Below are 22617 nucleotides of genomic sequence, written 5' to 3'. Positions count from 1 at the left end.
GCCTTTCACTGTCTCCTAAAATGTGTGCTGCTCCGATTAGAGAGAAACTGATAAAGTGGGTGCCCCTGCTCAGTCTTGTGACCCGAGTTAATACTTCCACTAATGACCTGAAAGAGGAAGTGAACCCAGCCTGTTAAGTATTCTGATGACAGAATTGCTTTCTTAAGTTAAAAACAGAAAACAGAAAAAAAACATAAATGTACCAGCTGAGCAAACATTAAGAATGTTGGGGCAGTGTGATAACTAAATTAATCTGAAACATATCTGCATATTATAAACCACGTGGTTGTGTGTGTATTTATTTCAACTTGCCAAGGGCTTGAAAATAGAAGACCTTGTACTCTTTAATCCTACATGAATGGAGCTATTGCATTGCAAATAATGGTTTGTATTTCAAAACAAGAAGCCGGAATCACAAACTTTTAGCATATTAGAATATTTTTATATAATGAGTTGATTAAGTGCTGATATCCCCATTTTGGGTAATATATAGTCAATCTCCCTTGTTTGAGATTTGCTACCATTGGGAAAGCAAAGTGATTCAGTGAAATGAGTGTGGACTTTCACATCCTGCCCCTCCCCGCCAGTCGAGTAAGCTTGGGCAAGTTACCTAATGGTTCTGAAACCCAGGTTCCTTCTCTGTGAAATAGAAACAAAATTCTGGCGTAGGAGTGTTGTGAGAATCAAAGGAGAGTGTGTGCATGTATGTAGAACACCTAATCAGCAGATGGTGGTGGGAGTGGTGAGACAGAGGGATGGCGTCTGGGAAAGTCTAACAGTAATTCAGCAAACAGAGAGCCTGTTGTGCCCTCTCGCAGAGCAGTGTACACAATGGGAAAGCAAGGCCTGATTTGTTCACTCATTCTGGTATCCTCTCTTTATCCTTCCAGTGTTTTGCATACCTGCTACCTGGAGGCATGTAGCCTTAGCCTTAGAAAACTGAATCGTGTAGCTTCCACCCTCGTGCAGCTTGTAGTCCAGATGGTGGCTGGGCGTACATGGGAGCAGCTAGCACTTACCATAGTTTTGTGTCATAAGGGTGTTTGCAAAGTGCATTGACTGCAGAGAGGAAGAAGCTGCTAACTCAGCTGAGGAGCATTACAGGAAAAGCTTCTCAGAGGAGAAAACCTTTGAGTGAATACTTAAAAGGTGAGTAAGGGTTACCGTGTGGACAAGAAGGGGAGGGCTTTCCAGGCAGAGGAAACCGGCAGAAGTGTAGAGGTGGGTGTGGCATGGTGTGGCTGGAGAATGGCAGCTCAGTATGCCCGGAGCCTAGGGTGCCTGGGAGGTGATGTGACAGAGGAGGCGCATGGGCCACAGGCAGGCAGGGTAGGGGTCTGGACTTTGGATTTCGTACAAGAGGAGACAACGTCCAACCCAGGCTGGTTCTGGGCTTTCTAAATGGCTGTTTGGTTTTAGGCATGTCATTTTGTACCTCGATTTTTCTCTTCTATAAAAATGAGGATCATTCTGCCTACCTTGAAGAATTGCAGTAAGAAACCGTGGTAAAACACTGCCCTCCATAAGTATTTACTCCTTTTTTTCCTCTCCTCACCCAACTTGGAACACGTGATTAGGTGAAATAAACAAAGGGGAGTTGAAACTCTCTTTCCTGGAAACTCAAAAGAGAGTGGACAGCGGTTTGGGCCCCTACTTCTCCTGAATCATCATGGAGATAATTATTTGATTAAGGTGTTCATCCTGTACAGTACTTTATACATTCCAAGGAAATTACCCTGAGGTGTTGTGCCCCACTCTCCTAGGTGACTTTGCACTCATCATCAGAACATCATAAACCTGAACTTCTGAAGATCAGAGTAAGGAAGAAATTTGGCGTTTCTTTCATTAATATCTGAAAATGAGCATCTGGATGAAGGTCGAATGCCATGTTCGTATAAATGAGTTGAGATTACATCAGCTACGTGTGTGCCTTGTCCTGATAACGCAGGCAGGTCTAAAACCCTTGTCTTGAACAGTTTTCATTCATGTTAAGGGAAAGCTAGCAGAAAGATTCAACTTCATAAATTCAGCAGTAATATAGCTGAAAAACCTTAAAATTATCACTGCTTATTTATTATTGCTGAATTGTTAAAGTTCAAAATCCATGTTTAGGAGGAGCTGAAGGAAAATGACAACTAAGTGCTAAGACTAAACACTTCCTTGTTTTTGGCAAAATACTGATTATTAACCATCATAGCTGCATCATTAAACGTGTACAGATTTTTTCCCTTTTTCCTCTGTTTCTCTGACTTCAACTTCCCTCTCCCTAAATCAGCCCCCACCCCCGCCTTTCTCCTTCAGTGAGCTTGTAAGTCAGCCTGACCAGCCCATTCCACCCCCCTCCCCAGTTTGCCCACCACGCCTCACACATTCCTTTCAGCTCTTCCCCCTGCCCCACCTCATTTCTGTAGCCGAGGTGCTGAACCTGGCAAGGCCATGAGTTGATCCCTTCTGCCTTTTGTCTCCAAACTGTGGCAGTGCTTTCTCCAATGCCATGTTTAACTACCTCGTACCTCTACTGCCTTGTATCAGTGGAACATGCATCTCCCTCTGGCCTTGTTCTAAAATCTCTCTCATTCTTATTCTTCAGTATCTCTCTCCCTGTATTTAGAGGTAATTCTCTGAAGTGTGATACTAGAACGATGCTGCTAAGGGTGGAAGTGTTTGTTTTCTGCACTATGGAGTGGAAGTTGTCTCTTTTTTTCTTACCATCTTGGGGTAAAATCTCAAGCTACAGTGTGGAGGAGGGGGTGGTAGGGGTGTGCAAACTTTATATCTACATTTAAGTATCATTTAATTCTAACAGACTAGACTAACAGTCTAACAGACTAGACTCATTACAAAAACGTAAAGAAAAAATGGATATATGAGTTTTCTATAGAAACATATTACTAAAACTATTCATATTGTCCTATGTTGATTTTCAAAATATAGGTTTTTTAATCACCCATTGAGTTAGATTAAGAGCATCATTTTATCCATTTGTTAATAAACTTGCATTTTAATAAGGCATGTAAAACAAATGGTAAAAGAAGCATGTAACTAAAGAGATTGACCACAGTTCCTTGAACAAGCCAAGCACAGTGCTGCCTCAGGGCCTTTGTACTCGCTAGTCTCAGGACTCACTTTCTTTATGCTTGGAGTGCTCTTCCCCCTGATATCTGCAAGGTTTTCTTTTTCACTTCTTCCAGCTCTCTGCTCCAAGATCACCTTCTCAGGAAGCTTTTACTAGACTATTCCATTTAAAACAATCCTCTACCACCCCTCCCAAACCCTGCATCAGTATCTTTCCTATGCTGCTTTATTTTCAATATCTAACATATATTTAGATGTATTGATTTTTGTTGTTTACTCTCCAGTTTCACCCATTAGAGTGTAACCGTCATGAAAGAAGGGACTTTGCTTTGTTCCCTCCTTATCCTTACCTAGAACTGTAGGTGCTCAGTAACATTTCTTGGGAGGAAAGAGTGCATTTAAGAAGTAAGAATGGTGCCAGGAGAGCTAAAACTTGGGATGACTTGAGGTTTAGGAAATGTTCTGATAACAACAAAACTGTTATGAATATGAAGACAGACCCACTATTGGGAACAGATGGTTTGATATAGTATGTGTTCCTTCTTCATTAATAAGTTTGAATGGTTCAACAAGGAGTAACTTTCCCTCAGCTGCCAGGTCATCCTGAAGTACAGTATAGACTGATAGGAGAGGCAGGATAAATGTTTGTTTCTTTGTCAAGATATTGGGTTGGTTCACTGGCATTCTCTACAGGTGCCCAGTGAAGTTTTTTGGTTTTCAGTTAATTTGTTCATTTCTTTGTTTTTCAATGTCATCATGAACTCTTAGATTTAACTATATTTGACATGTTTCAGTTGTTCACAGTATTACTTTGTTGACACTAGATTGTCTCATCTGTGGCTAATGAGGGCCTCTTCAGGTTGACTCTTGAGTCCTTTTGACATGACCCTGATAGTAGTCTCCCTTGCTTTCTTGTACAACAAAATATTTGGGGATCATCTTTCCTGTTCTAGCCCTGGAATCAGCCATTTTGACAAGAAACGCTGGTTCCTTTAAGAGAGGCATGGTAGGGAGAGGCCATGATCTGGCTGCTAGGGGTGCTCATTGCTTCTGAGTTAGCCATTATTTTTAGACCTTTACTGTGGACAGAGCTAGGAAATGTATTTTTGGATGATTTAATCTTAAAAATGAAAGCAAAGAAAACAACTACTAAGCTCTTATTGTCCTTTCATCTCCATTAAGAGAAGAGGTATAAAACTGGAAAGGATAGAAAGGCGCTCTTAAGGAAAACTTGAAGCTAAATCTATGAAAGGGGCTAATGTGTATTGGTTGTATTTAAATACACTTAGTCACTGGACTTAGATGAATTATGTCCCAGAAAGGCATGTACACAAGCACAGAAATACTGCCAGTAAGCTTTGAGAAATCGGAGATGTCAGAAATAACATAACAAGCAATATTGTCCTATTTTGAAGGAGAATATTAAAAACTCAAAAATTCAATATAGTGGATTACACCTTGATTCTTAATCAAATCTAGAACTGATTACTATGTAAATGGTTTGTAAGGAACCTGGAAAAAATTGGGATTATTCTGAAGCAGAATGGATCCGCTTTAACACCAGACTAACCCCGTTTCCTTATATTGATAATATCTTGTAGGTCTCATATCATTCCCTATAGACAAAATGCAGAACAGTTAGTTTGAGATTGGACTTTAAAAAAAAAAGCAAAACCAAGCTGGATCTAGTCTCAGGACTCACTTTAAATGTAAGATACAGATAGGTTAAGAGTAAAAGGATAGATTAGTATATAGCCTGCAAATCCTAACCAAAAGAAATATGAAGTGCCTATATTAATATTAGACAAAAGAGACTTCAGAACAAAGACTGTTACTAGAAATAAATATAATCTTGACTAAATGTGGTTACCAGAGGAATGGAGGTCAATTTAAAATGAGTCATTGTAATTCGCTATGTGAATAGACCAAAAACAAACCATATGATCATCTCAATTGATCCAGAGAAAGCATTTGATAAAAATCCAGTATCCATGTCAGATAAAAATTCTCAGCAAACTAGGAGTAGAAGAGAGCACCTTCAATCTGATAATGTGCATATATGAAAAATGTACAGCTGATTATGCTTAATCATGAAAGACTAAACACTTCCCCACTAAGATCGGGAACAAGACAGTTATGTTTGCTCACACCAACTTCTATTCAGCATTATCCTAGACAGTACAATAGGGCAAGAAAAGTGGATAAAGACATACCAGTTGGAAAGGAAGAAGGAAAGCTGTCTGTATTCTCAGACATGATACATATGTACTCAGATCGATCTACATAGATATATAGAGAGAAAATCCTAAGGAATCTCCAAAAAAGCTTTTAAAAACTAATAATTGAATTTAGCAAGGTCATAGGATACAAGATCAGTTTATAGAAATTAATTATATTTCTAGTAATGACCAATTGGAACTTGAAATTTATAAAAATTACAACTACAATAACATCAAAAATCTGAAATACCTTCCAACAAATTTAACAAAACGTGTACAAAACCTGTGCGCTAAAATCTACAAAACAAAATACTAAGAGAATTTTATAAAGACCCAATAAATGGAAAGATATACCACGTTCATCAGTCTGAAGATATTGTTAAGATGTCAATTCTCAGTAATTCTGTAGCTTTAGTGCAATCCTAATCAACATCCTGAAGGCTTTTTTGACCAAATGGACAAGCTGGCCCTAAGGTATGTATAGAAATATGAAGAAGCTGGAGTAACGAAAACAATTTCAAAAAAGAAAAAAATCTAGCACTTATCCTACCTGGCTTAAAGACTCGTGATAAAGCTACAGTAATCAAGACAGTGTGCTATTGGTATAAGGATAGACATGTAAATCCAAATATTAGAATAGAAAGTCCAGAAATAGAGCCCCTCATAGAATGGCTTGATTTTCACCAAAAGTACTGAAGAAATACAATGGGCAATTTGATAGTTTTTCAACACATGGTGCTGGAACAAATGGATATCCACATGTGAGAAAAACAAATACCTAACACAATACACAGAAATTAACTTGAAATGGATCATAGATCTACATGTAATAGCTAAAAATATAAGATTTCTAGAAGGAAAAGCACAGAAGGAAATATTTGTGACCTTGGGTTAGAGAGAGGTTTGGAAAGGCACAAAACCCAGGAACTATAAAAGAAAAACTTGGTAAATTTGATGTCATCAAAATTAAAAACTTTCTCTCTTCAAAAGGCACTATTAAGAAAATAAAAGGCAAGCTTCAGACTTGAGGAAATGTTTTCAAACTTATGTTTGATAATGGGTTTATATTCAGAATATATAAAGAACTCATAACTCAGTAATAAAAAGACAAACCTAATTTTTAAATTAGGGAAAAGATTTGAATAAGCACATTACTAAAGATATGTAAGTGGCAAATAAGACATAAAAAGAATTTCAGCATCTTTATTCATTAGAGAAATGCAAATTAAAATCATAATTACTATGACTACACATCCACTACAATGGCTAGAACTTAACAGACTGAAAATACCAAGTGTTAATGAGGATATGGAGCAAATGGAACTTGGATTCATTGTTGGTGGAAATGCAAATTTATATAGTTACTTTGGAAAACAGTTTGGCAGTTTCTTGTAAAATTAAACACACAGTTACTATATGATCCAGCAATCCTACTCCTAGATATTGGCCCAAGGGAAGTGAAAAACATGTCTACACAAAGATTTGTGCTCAAATGTTTGTAACAGTTTTATTCAAAATAGCTAAAAATTTGGAAACAACCCAAATCAATATACAAGTTGCATGTATCCATACAATTAAATACTGCTCAGAAATAAGAAAGAACACACTGCTAATATATGCAACCACGTCATTCTCAAAGGGATTATGCTGAGTGAAAGGATCCAGACACAACGAAGACTGGACTACATTATATTATTCCATTGATATGAAACTCCAGAAAAGTCAAATCTAATCGATAGTGATGCAGAGCAGATTGATGGGTGGCAGGGCTGGGACCTGAGGGGAGGAATTGACTGCAATGGGAATTTTTAGGAGTGATAAAAATGATCAATATCATGATTCTGGTGGTAGTTCCATGATTGTATACATTTGTCCAGAGCTCATAGAATTGTGTACATAAAATTAAATTGTGCCTCATAAATAAACTGATTGAAAGTGATGATGATGAGGGGCTGGCCCCGTGGCCAAGTGGTTAAGTTCGCGTGCTCTGCTGCAGGCGGCCCAGTGTTTCATTGGTTTGAATCCTGGGCGCGGACATGGCACTGCTCATCAAACCACGCTGAGGCAGCGTCCCACATGCCACAACTAGAAGGACCCACAACGAAGAATATACAACTGTGTACTGGGGGGCTTTGGGGAGAAAAAGGAAAAAAATAAAATCTTAAAAAAAAAATAAGTGATGATGATGATGATGGTCATGGTAGTGGTAGTGGTGGCATCAGCTTCTAGGTACAGATTGAAGAAATGTCCACCATCTCTGCATTTTTTTTTTTCTAGAAAACAGGAAATCCACTGACCACAATGTACCTCAGGGAATTTGATGGGCTTATTTCTTTCCACTTTGTTGGGGAGCTTGAGCTAAAGAGCCTTAGCAAGATTTCTGATAATAGAAGCTCTCTTCAGGATGTGGCTTTGGGTCTCCCAATGTCTACATCTAAATTGATAAGGCCAACAAATAAGTGTTGACCAGTGGTCGCTACACCTTGTGAACATGTCTCAGACTTGGAACACGGTGAGTTACATGATCAATAGTAGATCAGTGACCCTGTGACCTCAGGTTTTGTGTAAAGAGCATAAATTATAGAACCAAGTACACCTGAGTTTGAATTTAATTTCTATGTTAGATAAATATCTATGTCTTGATTTCTTCTTTTGTAAAACAGAGATTTCCCCCTTAAAAATTTTATGGCATATAATAGATGGTATATGATATATGGGAAGGGTTAACTGTTCAAATAAATTTTGGAAACACTGGAATAATCAAAGTTTAAAAGGGGTTGTTATCCTAGAACTTCTTAAAGCCTTTCATTGAATTTCCAAGAAGGCAGAAGTGAGCATCCTCTATTAGTACTCTCTTGGTTCCACATAACAGAAACTGATCTTGAATTCATTGAGGCAAAGGGAGGAGTTAATTAGAAATCCCCTGTAAGCATAGGAAGGGCATCAGGATCCAGGAATTAGGGTGCTATCAGGACTCTCTCTGTGTCTCTCTTTTACGTTTTTCTCTGTATGTCACCTTTATTCTGACTAGTTTCCTTTCCACCACAGGAAATTCAAACGCCGGGACTGCCTGCCCCTCATGCTTTAGCCACTAGAAAAGGATTGAGACTTCTCTCTGGTTCCAAGTTCAGTAATCAGTAATCTTAAGGAAGAGTTCCGATTCATTCAGCTTGAACCAAGTGCCTTTCCCTGAATCAGCCAATCTTGGTACCTGGTGATTGACTCGACTTGGGTTAAAATGCCCATCCCTGGGCCAGTCAGTGGGAATGGAGGGGTGGCCTATAAAAGAGCATTCCAGCCCCTATTTAAACCACCTTATTAGTATAAAGTGAAGGAACATTTTTCAAAATGGAGTGAGGGTTTGTTGAGACCTAAGGTTTGTTCAGACCTAAGTCTACACTTGGCTACCCACATACATACGTAGAGCACACACAGTCACGTACACATACTTCTGTGCAGAATACGATGTCAAAATTGCTCCTACCATCAATAGATAGGTATATGATAAATCAAATACAGTCAAGTGATTCAGCAAGGTGCCTATCTGACCCTCAAGAGGTCTTTGTTCATTGGCCTCAGAAAAAAGATCTTTTAATGAAGCCACATCTGACCTTCTGCTTTCCGAGTGATGAGCTAGACTTTCTCTTGTGGCACCTTACTAAAGCTCAAAGAAGTAATTGATATATTCTCTGATCTTAAATTTTTTTCCCTGGGTGAAGGATGCTGCCTCCGAGGAAAATAGGGATGAACAAATCATGTTAATGAAGGAGGCGTATTGAGAGCTGGTTAGGAAAGAAACCAGGAAGTCTGATGTGGTCTGAGGTGTCCATGAGAAGTTGATATGAGTAGAATCATCTGGTGGAAAAGGCAAGTTCAACAATGATACTGGGTTTGGGGTGGTTAGATACACAGGAGTCAATCCTCCACACCCCCAACATCTAATCCCTCACCAGATGCTGTCTGTTTTACCTCCTAAATATTTCTTGAATCAGAGCACTTTTTTCCATATCCAGCATCAATACCCAAGTCTAAAGCTACTATCATCTCTCCCCTTGACTCTAGATATGTTCTCATCTACTCTCATCTCTCTTGTCCAACCCATCCCCACACCATAGTGAGTGATCTTGCCAAACTAAGATCCTATCTCTTTCAAGTTTGAAGGCCTCCGATGTTTTTCCACTGCTTCTATGATGAAAATTAAAATCCTGAGCATGCCTACAAAGCCCGTGCCCCAGGATGTGTCCCAACCTACCTCTCTTGTCTCCTCTCATAAAACCCTTCTGCTTGATCTCAGCAACCCAGCTACACTAGCCTTCAGGGATCTGCCTTATTGCCCTCCACCCCAGGGCCTTTGTACATGCTCCTCTCTCTGCTGGAGTATTCTCCTTATATAGTTAATCATGTTCAGTTCTTCAGAATAGAGCTTGAGCACTGCTTCCTTGGAGAACATCCTCTTGGATTCCTTGGTAAATCATTGTTTTAGGACTGTGAATTTCCTTCTGAGCACCTCACTCAGTTTGTAGTCATGACCTCACTGATGTGGAAATGCTGGCTGGACTGTCAGCTCTATGAGGACAGAGACCACCTTCATTTAACTTACTGCTACCAGCACGTAGAAGATACTCAGTAAATATTTGCTGAACATGTAGTTGGAGGGAGGGAGACAGCCATTTCCTGAAAGAAAGTGTAAAGGTAAGACTAGGATTGTAGTTTTGCTTTATTTTATTTTTAAAGGAAAGAAAACACTTTAAAAAAAATACATAAGTATTCTCAAATTATTTGGTTCTGGAATAATCTGAAGACCTTTCTCACTGGATGGGGAAGCCAGATTGAACAAAGAGGAGGAACAGCTTTGGCGTCACCAGATGTAGTTCAAGTTGGGGCTAAGAGGTAGAAGTTCAGGTTAGAGGAGCAAGTAGAGAGAAGTGCCCTGGGAGTTTTGGCAGTCCAGACATTGCTCCTTTCTCTGGTAAGTTGAATTTCTGCAGCCTGGGGAAGCAGGACTCACGCTAAAGAGAGTCTGCTACGCGTGATCAGATTCTAGACCTTGGAGAATAAGAGGGGAACGGTGGGGCACCAGAAATAAAATTAAGAAACAAACAAAGGGTACATTTATTTAACTGAAGTTTTTTTGAAGAACCTTGAAAACCACAGGAGCTCCTCAAGATGTTTATGTAATTGAGTGCAATTTATCCGGAATTGAATAATAATCAAAACATTTTTTATTTAAGTGCATCTGGAGGCATATGAAATTGCTCTCTTGATGGGGGCCTATGCTTGATGGTGTCCTTGGTGTTTTGTCCTCGGGCTGCAGACTGGAAATGTGTTTCAGAGAGCAGACATGGAGCACAAAATATTAAATGAACTTCACTGTCTTCAAAGTGCCCAACAGTGTAACATCCTCCTTGTTTGGCAAGGAAAGGGCTCAACATTTGGAAACTCAGCAGTGCATTAAGTATTTTAATAATCATTGTTGACACACAAAGCATATGGCCTTTCAGAACTCACTGGGTCAAGCGTTGAAGTCTTCTTCTAGGTTTCTAAAATTACTTTACAAAATTCAAGCACAATTAAATTAGGGCACATTTCAAAGTATATTAATTCTTGAGCTTTGTGTTACAAGCAAGTGAAATAAGTTTTCTCCTAGGATAAAAGAATATCCATGAGTAACTAAGTATGTTAATATAAAGGAAAAAGCAAAATTCACATCCCGGCAAAAAAATTAATTTGCATTTAATTAGAAAATCTAGAACTTCCCCATAAGCCGGTCTTGTGGATACCTTGTATTTCCTATGTACTCCTTTTCACACTGAGACCCACCTCAGATATCCTCCTATCTCAGAAGCCTTCATTGTCCACCTCCTTATTGTGTGTATCAGTTATCTATGGCCACAATAATGCTGTGAAATAAGCAGCTCTAACACTCAGTGACTTAAAACAATAAGCATTTCTTCTTGCTCTTATGTCAGTGGGTTAACAGAGCAATTCTGGTCTCTGCTGGGCTCACCCATGAGTCTGTGTAGCTGGGAGGGGCTCTACTGATCATGGCTGGTCTCCCTCACGTGTCTGGGGGTCATCTGGCCAAAGGCTGATCTATTGGGACAACCGGGCTCTCCTTCTCATGTCTCTTGCATGCACAAGCCTCTCCTACCCCTCCAGCTGGCAGCCCAGGCATGTTGTCAGGTTGGCCTGGGCATACTCTCATGGCCATCTCGGAGCAGCAAGAGAGGAAGTGGAAGCATGCTGGCATTTTTTCTCAAGCTTGCGGTTTCATCACATTTGTTAACATTCACTTTGACCAAAGCAAGTCACATGGCCAAAGCCCAGAGTCAGAGTGGGAGGAGGCTAGTACAAAGTTACAGGGCAAAGGGTGGGGATATTGGGAGGGGCCAGTAGTTGGGCCTTTCCTATCATCCACCTGCACCCCTGCCCTACCCCACCCCCAGCATTAATCACTCCCTTATCTGTGCTACCTCTGTTCCTCACTCTTAGTTCTACTGTTGTACTTTTCCCGTTGTATTATAATATAGTTGCCAACTGGTCAGTCTTCTCTAAAGGATTAGAGGGTCTTTATGCCTATGTCCATTCATTCACAAGTATTTATTGACCACCTGCTTTGTGTCTTATTCCTTTACAGATACCCCAGTGCCTAGCACTGGTCCTGACACATGATAGGCGCTCACTAAGTATGTGTTGAATGAATGCATATGGGGAATCCCACAGCCATATTAATCGCCTTCTCCTTCAGAAGAAAAGGGTGAGGACAGATGCCTCTCAGGATCCCAGTTGAAGAGGTCTTCCTGGCCCAAGCAACTGATGAACCAATGGGGACCAGCAGTGAGGATCTCAGCTGCTTAAACATCTTTCCCTCCACACTCTCCCACTGCTCCCCTCTGGAACTCAGGTTTTCTTTTTTGTGTCTCCATAGTCCTCTCAAAGGCAGGCAGAAAATCAGTGATACTTAACTCATCCGAAACTCTTTACAGTCTGAGCTCCCAAGTAGCTTTAGCTAGAGTCTCTCCACTCTGCAGTGGGGAATGATCGAGCTCCAGGATTTATCTAAGCTCATGATGTGGTCAGTTTGAGAGGAGCTAGATGATGTCCATCCTCTGGTTTTCCTAGCTCTGTGGACCAAGAATACGGAGGAATTCTTAGGAAATGTTTTATACAGCTGTAAACACAAGACCCTATTCGTAGAGGGTATTAATTCTGTCGCTGTGGTGTTAAAGTGTACTGCCTCATTATTTTCCAATTGCATAGAATCTACCAGGAAAACTTCTTTTTCTGAGGAGAAGCATAATTTTGAGCTTTTTGATTTTCCACTGAGCAGTAAGTTGCTTCAGCAGCAGGATAGCAGGACTTTGGAGTCAGACAGGCTAAACCAGAATGCCAGCTCTATGAATTGGTTACTTCCCTAGATGAAGCCTCTTACCCTCAGCAGTCAGATTGGGTAATAACAGAGGCTAAGAGAGAATAACACTGGCATGTGGTGAGTGAATTGTATTAATGGTTCAATTGTATAAGTTGTATCTATTGTGAATTGTATCTATTGTTAAATTGTTTCCATTGTTAAATTGTTGCAAATGGTATCAATTATTATTATTATATAATACCCTATAATTTTATAAGCTGTGAATATAAATTAATATTATTAGTGGTAAAAATTAAGATATTTTATATCAACTAATTTTCATGCTTCTTTTTATTAGAAAATAAAATCATCACTTCTAAAACTACTTTAAAGGTTATACTTTAAAATAGCCCTCAGGTACTTTACCTTTTGAAATGGCCTGGAAAATTTCTTCATCCAGTCACCAAATATTTATTCAGCACCTGCTTTGTATCAGGTTGCCAGGTACTGATCATATAATGCTGATCAAGGTAGACATCGTCCTTACCCCCCTGGTGTGCTGTGATAACAGAACTATCGTTAATGAGCCAGCATTACTCTCAACTCAGTTACCTATCTGGTAACTAGAATTGCATGAGTTACCTGAGATAAGTTAATATTTGGTTAGTTTTCCCTGGTTAAAATATGATGCTGTGATGCTTCAGATTGGAGGAAGGAGAAATTTCGACTTCACCATTTTTAATGTAGCTGTATTAAATTTTATCATCAAATAATGCATAGAATAGATATTTCTGAGTCTTTTCTTGACTTCACTCCATCCCTGAATTACTCTATGGCTCAGGGATGGATGAAAGATTACTTGTGTACATACTCAATAACAAAAAGTTGAAAGTTTATTAGTGGGGATAGGTTTTTAGGCTGTGTCACAATTCCCTTATGTGGTACCCTAGACTGGATCTTGGAACAGAAAAAAGAACATTAGTGGAAAAGCTGATGAAATCCAAACAATGTCTGTTGTTTAGATAATAGGATTGTATCAGTGTTAATTTCTTATTTTTCACAAAGGTACTGTGTTATGTAAGGTGTTAACATTAGGGGAAGTGGAATGAAGAGTATACAGATAGTCAGCTTCAAAATACTATAGGAAGACAAAAGGGCAAAGTTAGTCCCTTGCCACCCTGCATGTTTCCAGACTTCTCCCCACCGTGGTTAGTGGGAGGAAAGGAATTTTAACATTTGACTAAGAAAAATGTAGTTAGGATGGTAAGTGTGTTGTAAGATCATGATATGCAGTATTGTCATTTAGGTCCTTTGGAGGTGAACAAGGGATGGTGTAGGATCTTCTCACTTGTCTGGAGTTTTCAAAGGTGTTTTCTTATATGAAAGCAAGAAACCCACCTGTTGGTCTTTTCTCACTGGCAATTTTTAACTACTTAAGAGTTTGAGTGGTTCAGAGATTCCCTTTTACTTTCATAGGTACAAACACAAGTACGCCTTGCCAAAAAAAGCTTTGACAAATTGAAGATGGATGTGTGTCAAAAAGTGGATCTTCTTGGAGCAAGCAGATGCAATCTCTTATCTCATATGCTAGCAACATACCAGGTAACAAAGCGATGTTTGTTACAAGGAACCAAGAATGTTAATGACGTTTAGATAACAGAAAAATGGTGTTTGAGCTAAAAGTATGGCGTATGCATTATTTATGAAGTTAGGACTGCCTTTCTCATCATTTTCTTCCCGCATCTCTTCCTTCTAGTAGGCTAGAGTTTAATCAAACCGAATATTAGGTATGCCGTGTACACCCACTCTAGTATCCCACTTCCCTGCAGTCACTGCGGTGGTTCCTTCTGCCTCCTGGAGTGCCTTTCCTCTGTCTGAGGCTGTCCAAATTCCACTGTTTGATGTGCCAGAATGAGTGTCACAGTCTTCAGAAAGCCTCCTCTGAACTCACTTAGCACGGTTGCCTGTACTTCTCCTGGCACAGTGTCACTCACTCATCAGGTTGTCCTAATTTAGTGAACTTGTGTTTGTCTCCTCATAGCCTCTGAGTCCCTTCAGGCTGGCAGTGTCTCCATCCACAGTACTATTGAGCACCAACTGAGTGTGGGAGGCCAAACTCCGGGTGTGATAAAGAATATAAAAATTAATAAACCCAGATTCCCTGTCTTCAAGAAACTTCAAATTTAGGAAGGAAGTCAGAGACAGTAAACTCTGGCTCTATTTTCCATACTTCAAGGACGGAACAGGGTGTGCGAAGGGAAATAAATTCTACGTATTTCAATGAGGGTTTGAAGAGGGAGAAACTGAATCAGTTGAGAGATCACAAAAGTAGATTGTTAATGATTAGCCCAGGGTTCTGGAGGGTGGATGAGATGGGACAAGAACAAAGAGAATGGAGAGGAGAATGTTCCAGGTGGAGGAGCAGCATAAGCCCTGGGAGTCCGTGTTTAGGGGAACCGGGAGGCGTTTAGTTTGGCTGAGATACGGAGTATCAGTAGGGGGCATAATGGGAAATAAGGCTGCAGAGATAAGTTGGGATCATATTTTGGAGGACCTTGAAAGCCACAGACGGGCACACTTCTCTGGGGCCTGTGACTAAAATTGGGCATTCAGAACATTAATAGCTTCACTGTCTTTCTTTACAGACCACTCTGCTTCATTTTTGGGAGAAAACTTCTCACACTATGGCAGCCATCCATGAGAGCTTCAAAGGTTATCAGCCATATGAATTCACTATGTTAAAGGTATGAAAGCAAAAGAGGCCATTAGAAAATCTTATGAAAAGTCCAGCTTTGTTTATATCACAAACAGTGTCCATTGCAGCAAGCGTCATTATTCCAACAGACTCCAGATGTCAAGGAGAGAACTATGCCCCCAGTAGAGTGTTTTTTACTGCATCAGTATTCAATACAAGGATAAGCCACCGTAATCCAAAACACAGGTTGAACCTTAGGATACATGTTACTGGGAGATGAATTGTGGTGGACTCCGGCCTAATGACTGGTCCCGCTCCTTTAAAATCCTTGTTTGACATTGCTAAAGACAAGATTGTACAAGTCGAGTACACTCTGTTACTTTTTAATTACTAAATTCAAATATGCTTGTTTGAGAAGGAATTTTTCTTTCCTCCCTTACTTCTGACAAATATCATTTTATTCTGTGAGTACCATCCAATTACAATTGGATTTTTCCATAAGACTGTAACATTTTCTAATTGAAAAAGCAACATTAAACTCAGTGATTTCTCAACTCAAAAGAGATACATGCAAAATGTCTGATTCTCAGTATTTCCACTGAACGTGGAACCCTTCAGTCTGCCGCTTGCCAAGGGTGAGTGCATGTCGAAAGAAGGAAGTGCTTTGGGTTCCAAAAGGATTTTAAGAATGGTGAGAGAACACTGGGTGCTTTGTTGCCATATTCTTGTTGTTATGACTTTGAAAGGAAAAGGCCAGAAAAGAACTAAAGTTCTCCTTGAAATTACCTTCCTTCCAATTTTTCAGTGTCTCATCACTTGCTTAACAAAACATTAAAAAGCCTCTTTTTTTTTTTTGCCTTAAAACACCTCTTTAATTTTGAGGTGTTTATAATGTCACTGCATCTATAAAAGTACTAAAACAGAAACTCTTTAAGATCCTGACCTTTTAGGGGCCGGCCCCATGGCCGAATGGTTGAGTTCTCCTACTCCGCTTCAGAGGCCCAGGGTTTCACTGGTTTGGATCCTGGGCACAGACATGGCACCGCTTATCAAGCCATGCTGAGGCGGTGTCCCGCATGCAACAACTAGAAGGACCTGAACTAGAATATACAACTACGTACTGGGGGGCTTTGGGGAGAAGAAGAAGAAAAGAAAGAAAGAAAAAAAAAAGATTGGCAACAGATGTTAGCTCAAGTGCCAATCTTGAAACAAAAGATCCTGACCTTTTAAATGAAGGTCCCAAGAGAAACCCAAGACGGTCCATCACCTTGTGATACACCTGACCTGAGTCCGTGGAGTTTGTTCTTCATAGTCCCTCTGTCAGCTGGTCACTTGCTCATTCATGGGTGCTTGCTGACATGCTGTACAGTAAATGGATTCAGAATGCTCTTTTCTGCCTTGTCAACCAGACTGTAAACTTTTGAGGGGATGCCTTTTATTTCTTGTGTATCCTCCTTTGTCCAGCCAAATGCTTAGCACACTGTGAACCTGCAGCCTTCCTCCTCACGGCAGCTTTGTTAATGTGTCGGCAAGGACTGCATTCTTTCCTGTGATCTACTGCTGCTTTCAGCACCCGAGGAAGCAGCGATCCTGACCAAGGCAACCTGATTAAAATTGTTGCAATTCACAGTATTCACCTTTCTTACACAGGCCTGAGCAGAATCCCATGGATTATTCTTTGATAAGGCAGATAAGTTTTAGGTTTTAGGGCATGAATGTACATCAGATTTTTTTAATAATACATACAATTTCGAAGGTTATCTTTTGAAAGACACTATATATAACACAAATCGGCCAGGTGGAAGATGAAATGATGCCTACCCCAAATCCAGTTTAAAAGAAGTTGAGGATTGAGTTAATTGCTTATAAAGTACAATATGAAATTGAGGTTGTGTCACAAACGTGGAGGCATCCTTATGTGGATCCCTGGCCTCCTGTGCTGAGGAAAATATGGCTCCTTAATTTTTGCCATGATATTTATCCTGCCAAGAGGATCAACCTGATTATGTTAGAGGATTTCTGGGCTGAAAATTTAGTGAAAGTTTGATGGCAATGGTTCAGGATATAATTAAAAATATTTTGGGCAGATGACTATCCATTGACTTTTACATCCCCAGAGCCTCCTTGAAATTATGGTTTAAGTAACAGTTTATGGTTTAATTATAATATAAACTCAGTAGGAGTAATACATCTGTTAAGGTGTAATATGATTATAGTAATATTAAGAATGTTATGTGTCCAGAAATCAACCAAATAAGCAATGCTTTATGACCTCTCTAGAATGCCATTCATCTAGGCTTTCAATGATGACATGTTGTGTTAGAATCTCAAGCTAGCAGCTAATTATGTTGTTTATATAGACTCAAACCTATATAATAGAATCCTGTTATTACAGCTCATCATTGCATAGATAGAGGCACGTTGTGTATTGTGTGCCACGAAAGATGAAAATGAACAGCATTAATACCTTATGTGTCACTGTCAAGCGTGAGGATTTTACCAGACTTACCAATCTCTGGCACTATTTTTTTTTTTAAATACATACCTTGTATTTAAAAGATTTTGATTTAATCAAGTCATCTTTCAACATATAGAATTTTCTTCTGAATGGCACTGTATATTATTGATAATGGATATTTTGAAATTTAGCTAAATAGTTTCACGATTTATTTGTTCTCTGGATTTACCTAAGCAAGTAGCCCCTGAAATGCCTTTTGGGACTCTGGCTGGAAAGAAAACATTGTGCTTGGAGAGGTTTGCTGAGCTCTGTTAATGAAAAGCAACCCATTTGTTTTCTTTGCTGCAGGGTGTTTTCTGAGTGTGTTGGTAATTGTGCCATTGCAGCTGTATTTCCTGACTGTTAGTTTTATGCTTGATGAAGGATGATAATTAATGTATTAAACACTTGGTGCATCCTGTTTGGAGGCAAGAGTCTTTTGCTGCAGAATTACAGGGCTATAATTCATGCCCCAGAAGTTCAAGTTTTATTTCTAATGAAGCTTTCTCTAGAAAATACTTCTAGTTCTTTTCCAAAATAATTTTATTATACAAGTGAGTTGAGTCTCCACCTCTTACAACTTGAAAAATATCCAAGTGACTATTTTGACATTTTGTGAATATTTTGTGGTCGTGTTTTATGTAACAGCTATTGCTTTTTGACTCAGGCCCGATAGGATTCTATTGGTTCTACTTTCATTGACATGTTCCTTCATCATTTAATTTTATGATAACTAGATTTTTTTGCAGCATTTTAACTTTATGGAAAATTTAGCATTGAAATTTGATTATTACAAAATGTTTTAATCTAATAATTGTAACACAGCTCAAATTTAAAGTGGAGGGACTTTTAAGTGGTTTCCAGTAAAAGAAGTACTGTGCTAATCTTGTATTTTCAAACAATAAATATGTATTGATTCATTAAAATGCTACTAAATGTATGTACTTTGCATGAGTTATCGTTAATGTGTTAATTTTATACTGATTCCAAATCATCTGGGAATGTCTTTCACATGGTAGAAATTATCAGGTCATGGGGATAGGAATGGAATGTTACTAGCTGTATCTTGAAAGCACTGTCACTTTTTTAGAGAAAGTAATTTAGGGTAAGAGTTTAAAGCATTTTTTAAAAAAACTAAATGAAATGCTGTCAGTAGGAAAGCAGTACCCCATCTGAAATTACCAACCCTCAGATGTGGTCATGTTTGTTTCATCCTTCCAGGATGTCATTTACTTACACATTTCCCCACACATCCAGAGCAAGCATCAGGGGGAAAGAAAAGCCCTCAGGAGTCAAGTGGCTTTTCCATGGAAAATCTAAAATTCTACTTGTTCTATTTGTACTGATGGCCTTTTCTCCCCCTATCTGGTATGCTGGTATGTGGGTTGAGTGGGATGTCTTTATAGAGAATTGAGCATTGGGCCCTTCAATAGAGTAGACACACTCACTGGGAGCTGGTTGAGGGGAAGCATGTCCTTCTGCATTTGTATTTGTAAAGAGATCTGAGTGGCTATATTTAATGCAAATGGTAGGTAGCAAAGTGTATTCCTGTGACATGTCCCATTCTAGTGTTTTCAGAAGGAATGCCAGGTTTTTGACTCTAGATAAATGATAAAGCGGAGTATGTGAGAACACAGGCCCTGGAGCCAGCCAGACCCTGCTTTCAGTTCAGCTCTGCCACTTTCCAGCTGTGTTGGTGGCGGTGGTGATGGTGGTTGAGATGGCGGTGGTGTAGAGAGAGTGGCAGCTATGGTGATGGCAGCATGTGGCAGCAGTACTCCCCCGAGGTGGGGGTAATAGGGATGGACTTAACAAGAATTCTGGCATTGGTCCAGAAGACAGCCATTGGCAGTATCAGTGCAGAAGAGTTTGTTGAGGTTGTCAGGTTCCATGGCCCAGCTTAAGTTACTTTATTACTCACCATTTTCACCCTAGATTATAAGTTTAGCAGTGAGTGTCCCAGGCAGGGCTGTGAATGGCCGTGGGATAGGAGGTCTTGCAACTTTGCCCAGGGTAACCCAGCCCACTCCCTCCCTGACTCCCACAGGTGCTCTGGCAGCTGCATCCCCAAACGCGCCCTTGAGCCCTGCAGGCCCTGTCTAGGCTCCTGTGATTCCCACCAGGGCTAGGAGAGGGCTGGGCAGGCCTGAAGCCAGAAAGGCAGGAGGGCTTCCCACCCCCGCCTCAGGCCTAATTCTAAACATGCAGTTTGACTTCGCAACTGGCTCTTCATCTGTGCCCAGATTTTAACTCCAAGGAGACCTGAATTTGCTCTCTGAACATGGTGAAAAATAACCATTGGAACAGATGAGCCAGTGTTCCCTCCTTTCTCTCCCAGGGTCTAGGACTTAGCACAGTTATATGGGACATCATTCTGGAGACCAAAATGCTGTTAGCTTTCACAATTCAAAAAACATCCTTTTCTAAATTTTGTTTTTCTCAAATTCGTATGCCTAACAGCCTTCTTCCACCCACCTCCACATTTCTCAGTTAATCACTCGAACATTTACCGACAAGCCACATGGCTCTGTAGTTACTTGCTTTGAAAATAAAGCCATAATAGTTTTTATGAAAATTGAGTAAATATCTCTGCAATGCTATTTTAGTTGCCAGTCCCAACATGGCAATTACTCATGGCCGGCTTCCAGAATATCCTTGTAGACTTTCAAGTTTTCTCTCAGTGTCATTACTTTACACAGCATTTAGCACAATGATTTTTTTTTCCCAGGCTGCTCCAGGCCAGATCCTTGCAAACAGCAGATTGGGATGCATCCAGGTCACTGGGAGAGGAGGGGGTAGGGGGACTGACCATGGCCACCATTGAAATCTGAGGTGGATAAGCTGGAGTGTGGCTAAGCATCAGTTCATCCATCCCTTATGACGACTGGCGTTTGTTCTTCCAGCAGCTGGTGGCTCAGGCCCTCCTCACAACAGTGAGGTTCTTCTCTGTCTCCCACTTCTCATTCCCTAACCTTGAGGGGAAAGGAAAAAGTGTTATCATTGTGTGGGTAGTTACTTTATGCCAGGCACTCTGTGAAGGGTGGGGTGAAATAATGTCTAGGAGAGTTCATCCTGGTTTGCGTGACTCTAATGTGCCAAGATTGGGGATTATACCTAATAATGCTGCTGGGTTCAGCATTTACGTAAAGAAAGTGCATACATTTTAGGTAATCCTCAAAATAACCTTAGTAAGTTGAATATTCTTGTTCTTGTTCCCTTGTTTCAAATAAGGAAATTGAAGCTCAGCAAGGTCTAGTAATTTGCCACGTGCCCAGTATGCAGTAGATCTGAGAATGGGGATGCCCATGCTTTTTCCACCCTGCCCTGTGGCACTTCTTCCAGGTGGCACTTCTGGCCGTGAGGCAGAAGGGCAGGGGAAAGCAGAAGTGCCACCTTTAAAAAGTATAGCTGCAAATCTTCAATTAAAAGTGACAGTTTGATATGTTTGCTTGTAGGCAAAAAACGTCATTTATATATGTCAGCCCCTCAGATACTTGGGAAACTATGATCCTTGTTTTCGAATTTGGAATTAAATCTTCTCAATCTCCTTGGCCTTTTATATGAAGGAGGAGTTCAGTAAATGTTCTTGGCTTGGCTATTGAATACTATTTCTCAACTAGTTGTAGAATTTTAAAGACCTGCATTTAACTGTTGCTTCTACCTGGTAGTGGTTGAATGGCCTTCAGCAGGTTACTCCACCTCTCTGAGTCTCCATTTCCATGTCAGGACATCAGGAATACAAAGTTTATCTGGGTTTGGTGAGGTGTGTAAAACATGGAATGCAGCACCTCACACAAGATGAGTCCTTAAAACATCTTTTTCCGTGTAGATCTTTAAAAGTTGTTGATAAGAAAGCACGTTTTGATTGCTCGCTGTGAGCTTGGTACTATGCAGAAGGATTATCTCAGTTAATCTTCACAAAGTCCCAAGAAAGGTGTACTTGTCATTAGCTTCATGGTCCTGATGGGTAAACAGAGGCCCCCAAGGGTTGAAGACCCTTTTCCTTGTCACAGCACTACTTGATCTATTTCCAAAGTCACTCTCTTCCAAGGACACTAAGATGCCTTCCCAGTACCAATTTTCCATTTTATTTTAAAGAATAAGATTACATATCTTGTTTATGATTGTGTTTTTCTCTAATTTTACTCTTTAACTTTTTTGTTCTAGAGTACAGTTCAAGACTACCTTCTGGTCCTAGATTAGTAGTGTTCCTCATATAGTGTCTGTACAAATGTATACCTGCGTGGGCGGGGAGGACACACATGCTGAATGGCCATGAATTGCGTGGCTCCTGCACATTATTATGGTCTCTGCTTTTTATTCCTCATGTGCTACCAATTATGTAAACACAAACATGCACACACCCAACTGAGTTCAGCATCTTTTAACCATGCCTCACTATTTTGAGCACTTTTGTTTCCTTTTATAGACAATTATTTGGCACCTTCATAGATGTACAGTGTAATTAATGGGAAGTAGCATAAGAAAATTAATTGTCACAGTTAAAGATTAGAGAAAATGTTACCCGCTTGTCAAAGTTAAACATTAAGTTTAGGTGGTTGTGTTAGGGCTGGCTGCTGGCCTTCTGCCGTTGGAATTTGTTTTGCTGAGTAGTTTTGCTTTCATTCAGATGAATGTTGCTGCTGCTTTTATTTTCCTAATACAGGAAGTAGTAACTCCCATTATTATATTAAGCTGTTTCCTTTCTAAGACACTTTTGCAAGCTTGGTCTGCGCATTTCCTCTGTCACGCTGATCTTATATATTGTGTGTGTGCTTCC

General features: G+C 39.9%; 1 protein-coding gene across 34 annotated transcripts in view; it reads left to right on the top strand.

The window, feature by feature from the left end:
* The window catches only part of ICA1 (islet cell autoantigen 1), a 142203-nt gene that overhangs the window by 87250 nt on the left and 32336 nt on the right, over positions 1 to 22617 (top strand). For all 34 annotated transcript variants that reach the window (XM_070264526.1, XM_070264533.1, XM_070264524.1 and 31 more), the window contains 2 exons: positions 14122 to 14247; positions 15291 to 15389. In XM_070264526.1, the coding sequence (XP_070120627.1) occupies positions 14122 to 14247; positions 15291 to 15389 (225 nt within the window). The remainder of the gene's footprint in view (positions 1 to 14121; positions 14248 to 15290; positions 15390 to 22617) is intronic.

The sequence above is a fragment of the Equus caballus genome, chromosome 4, assembly GCF_041296265.1.
Source record: "Equus caballus isolate H_3958 breed thoroughbred chromosome 4, TB-T2T, whole genome shotgun sequence".
Taxonomy (NCBI): Eukaryota; Metazoa; Chordata; class Mammalia; order Perissodactyla; family Equidae; genus Equus; species Equus caballus.
This window is presented reverse-complemented; position numbering and strand designations above follow the sequence as displayed.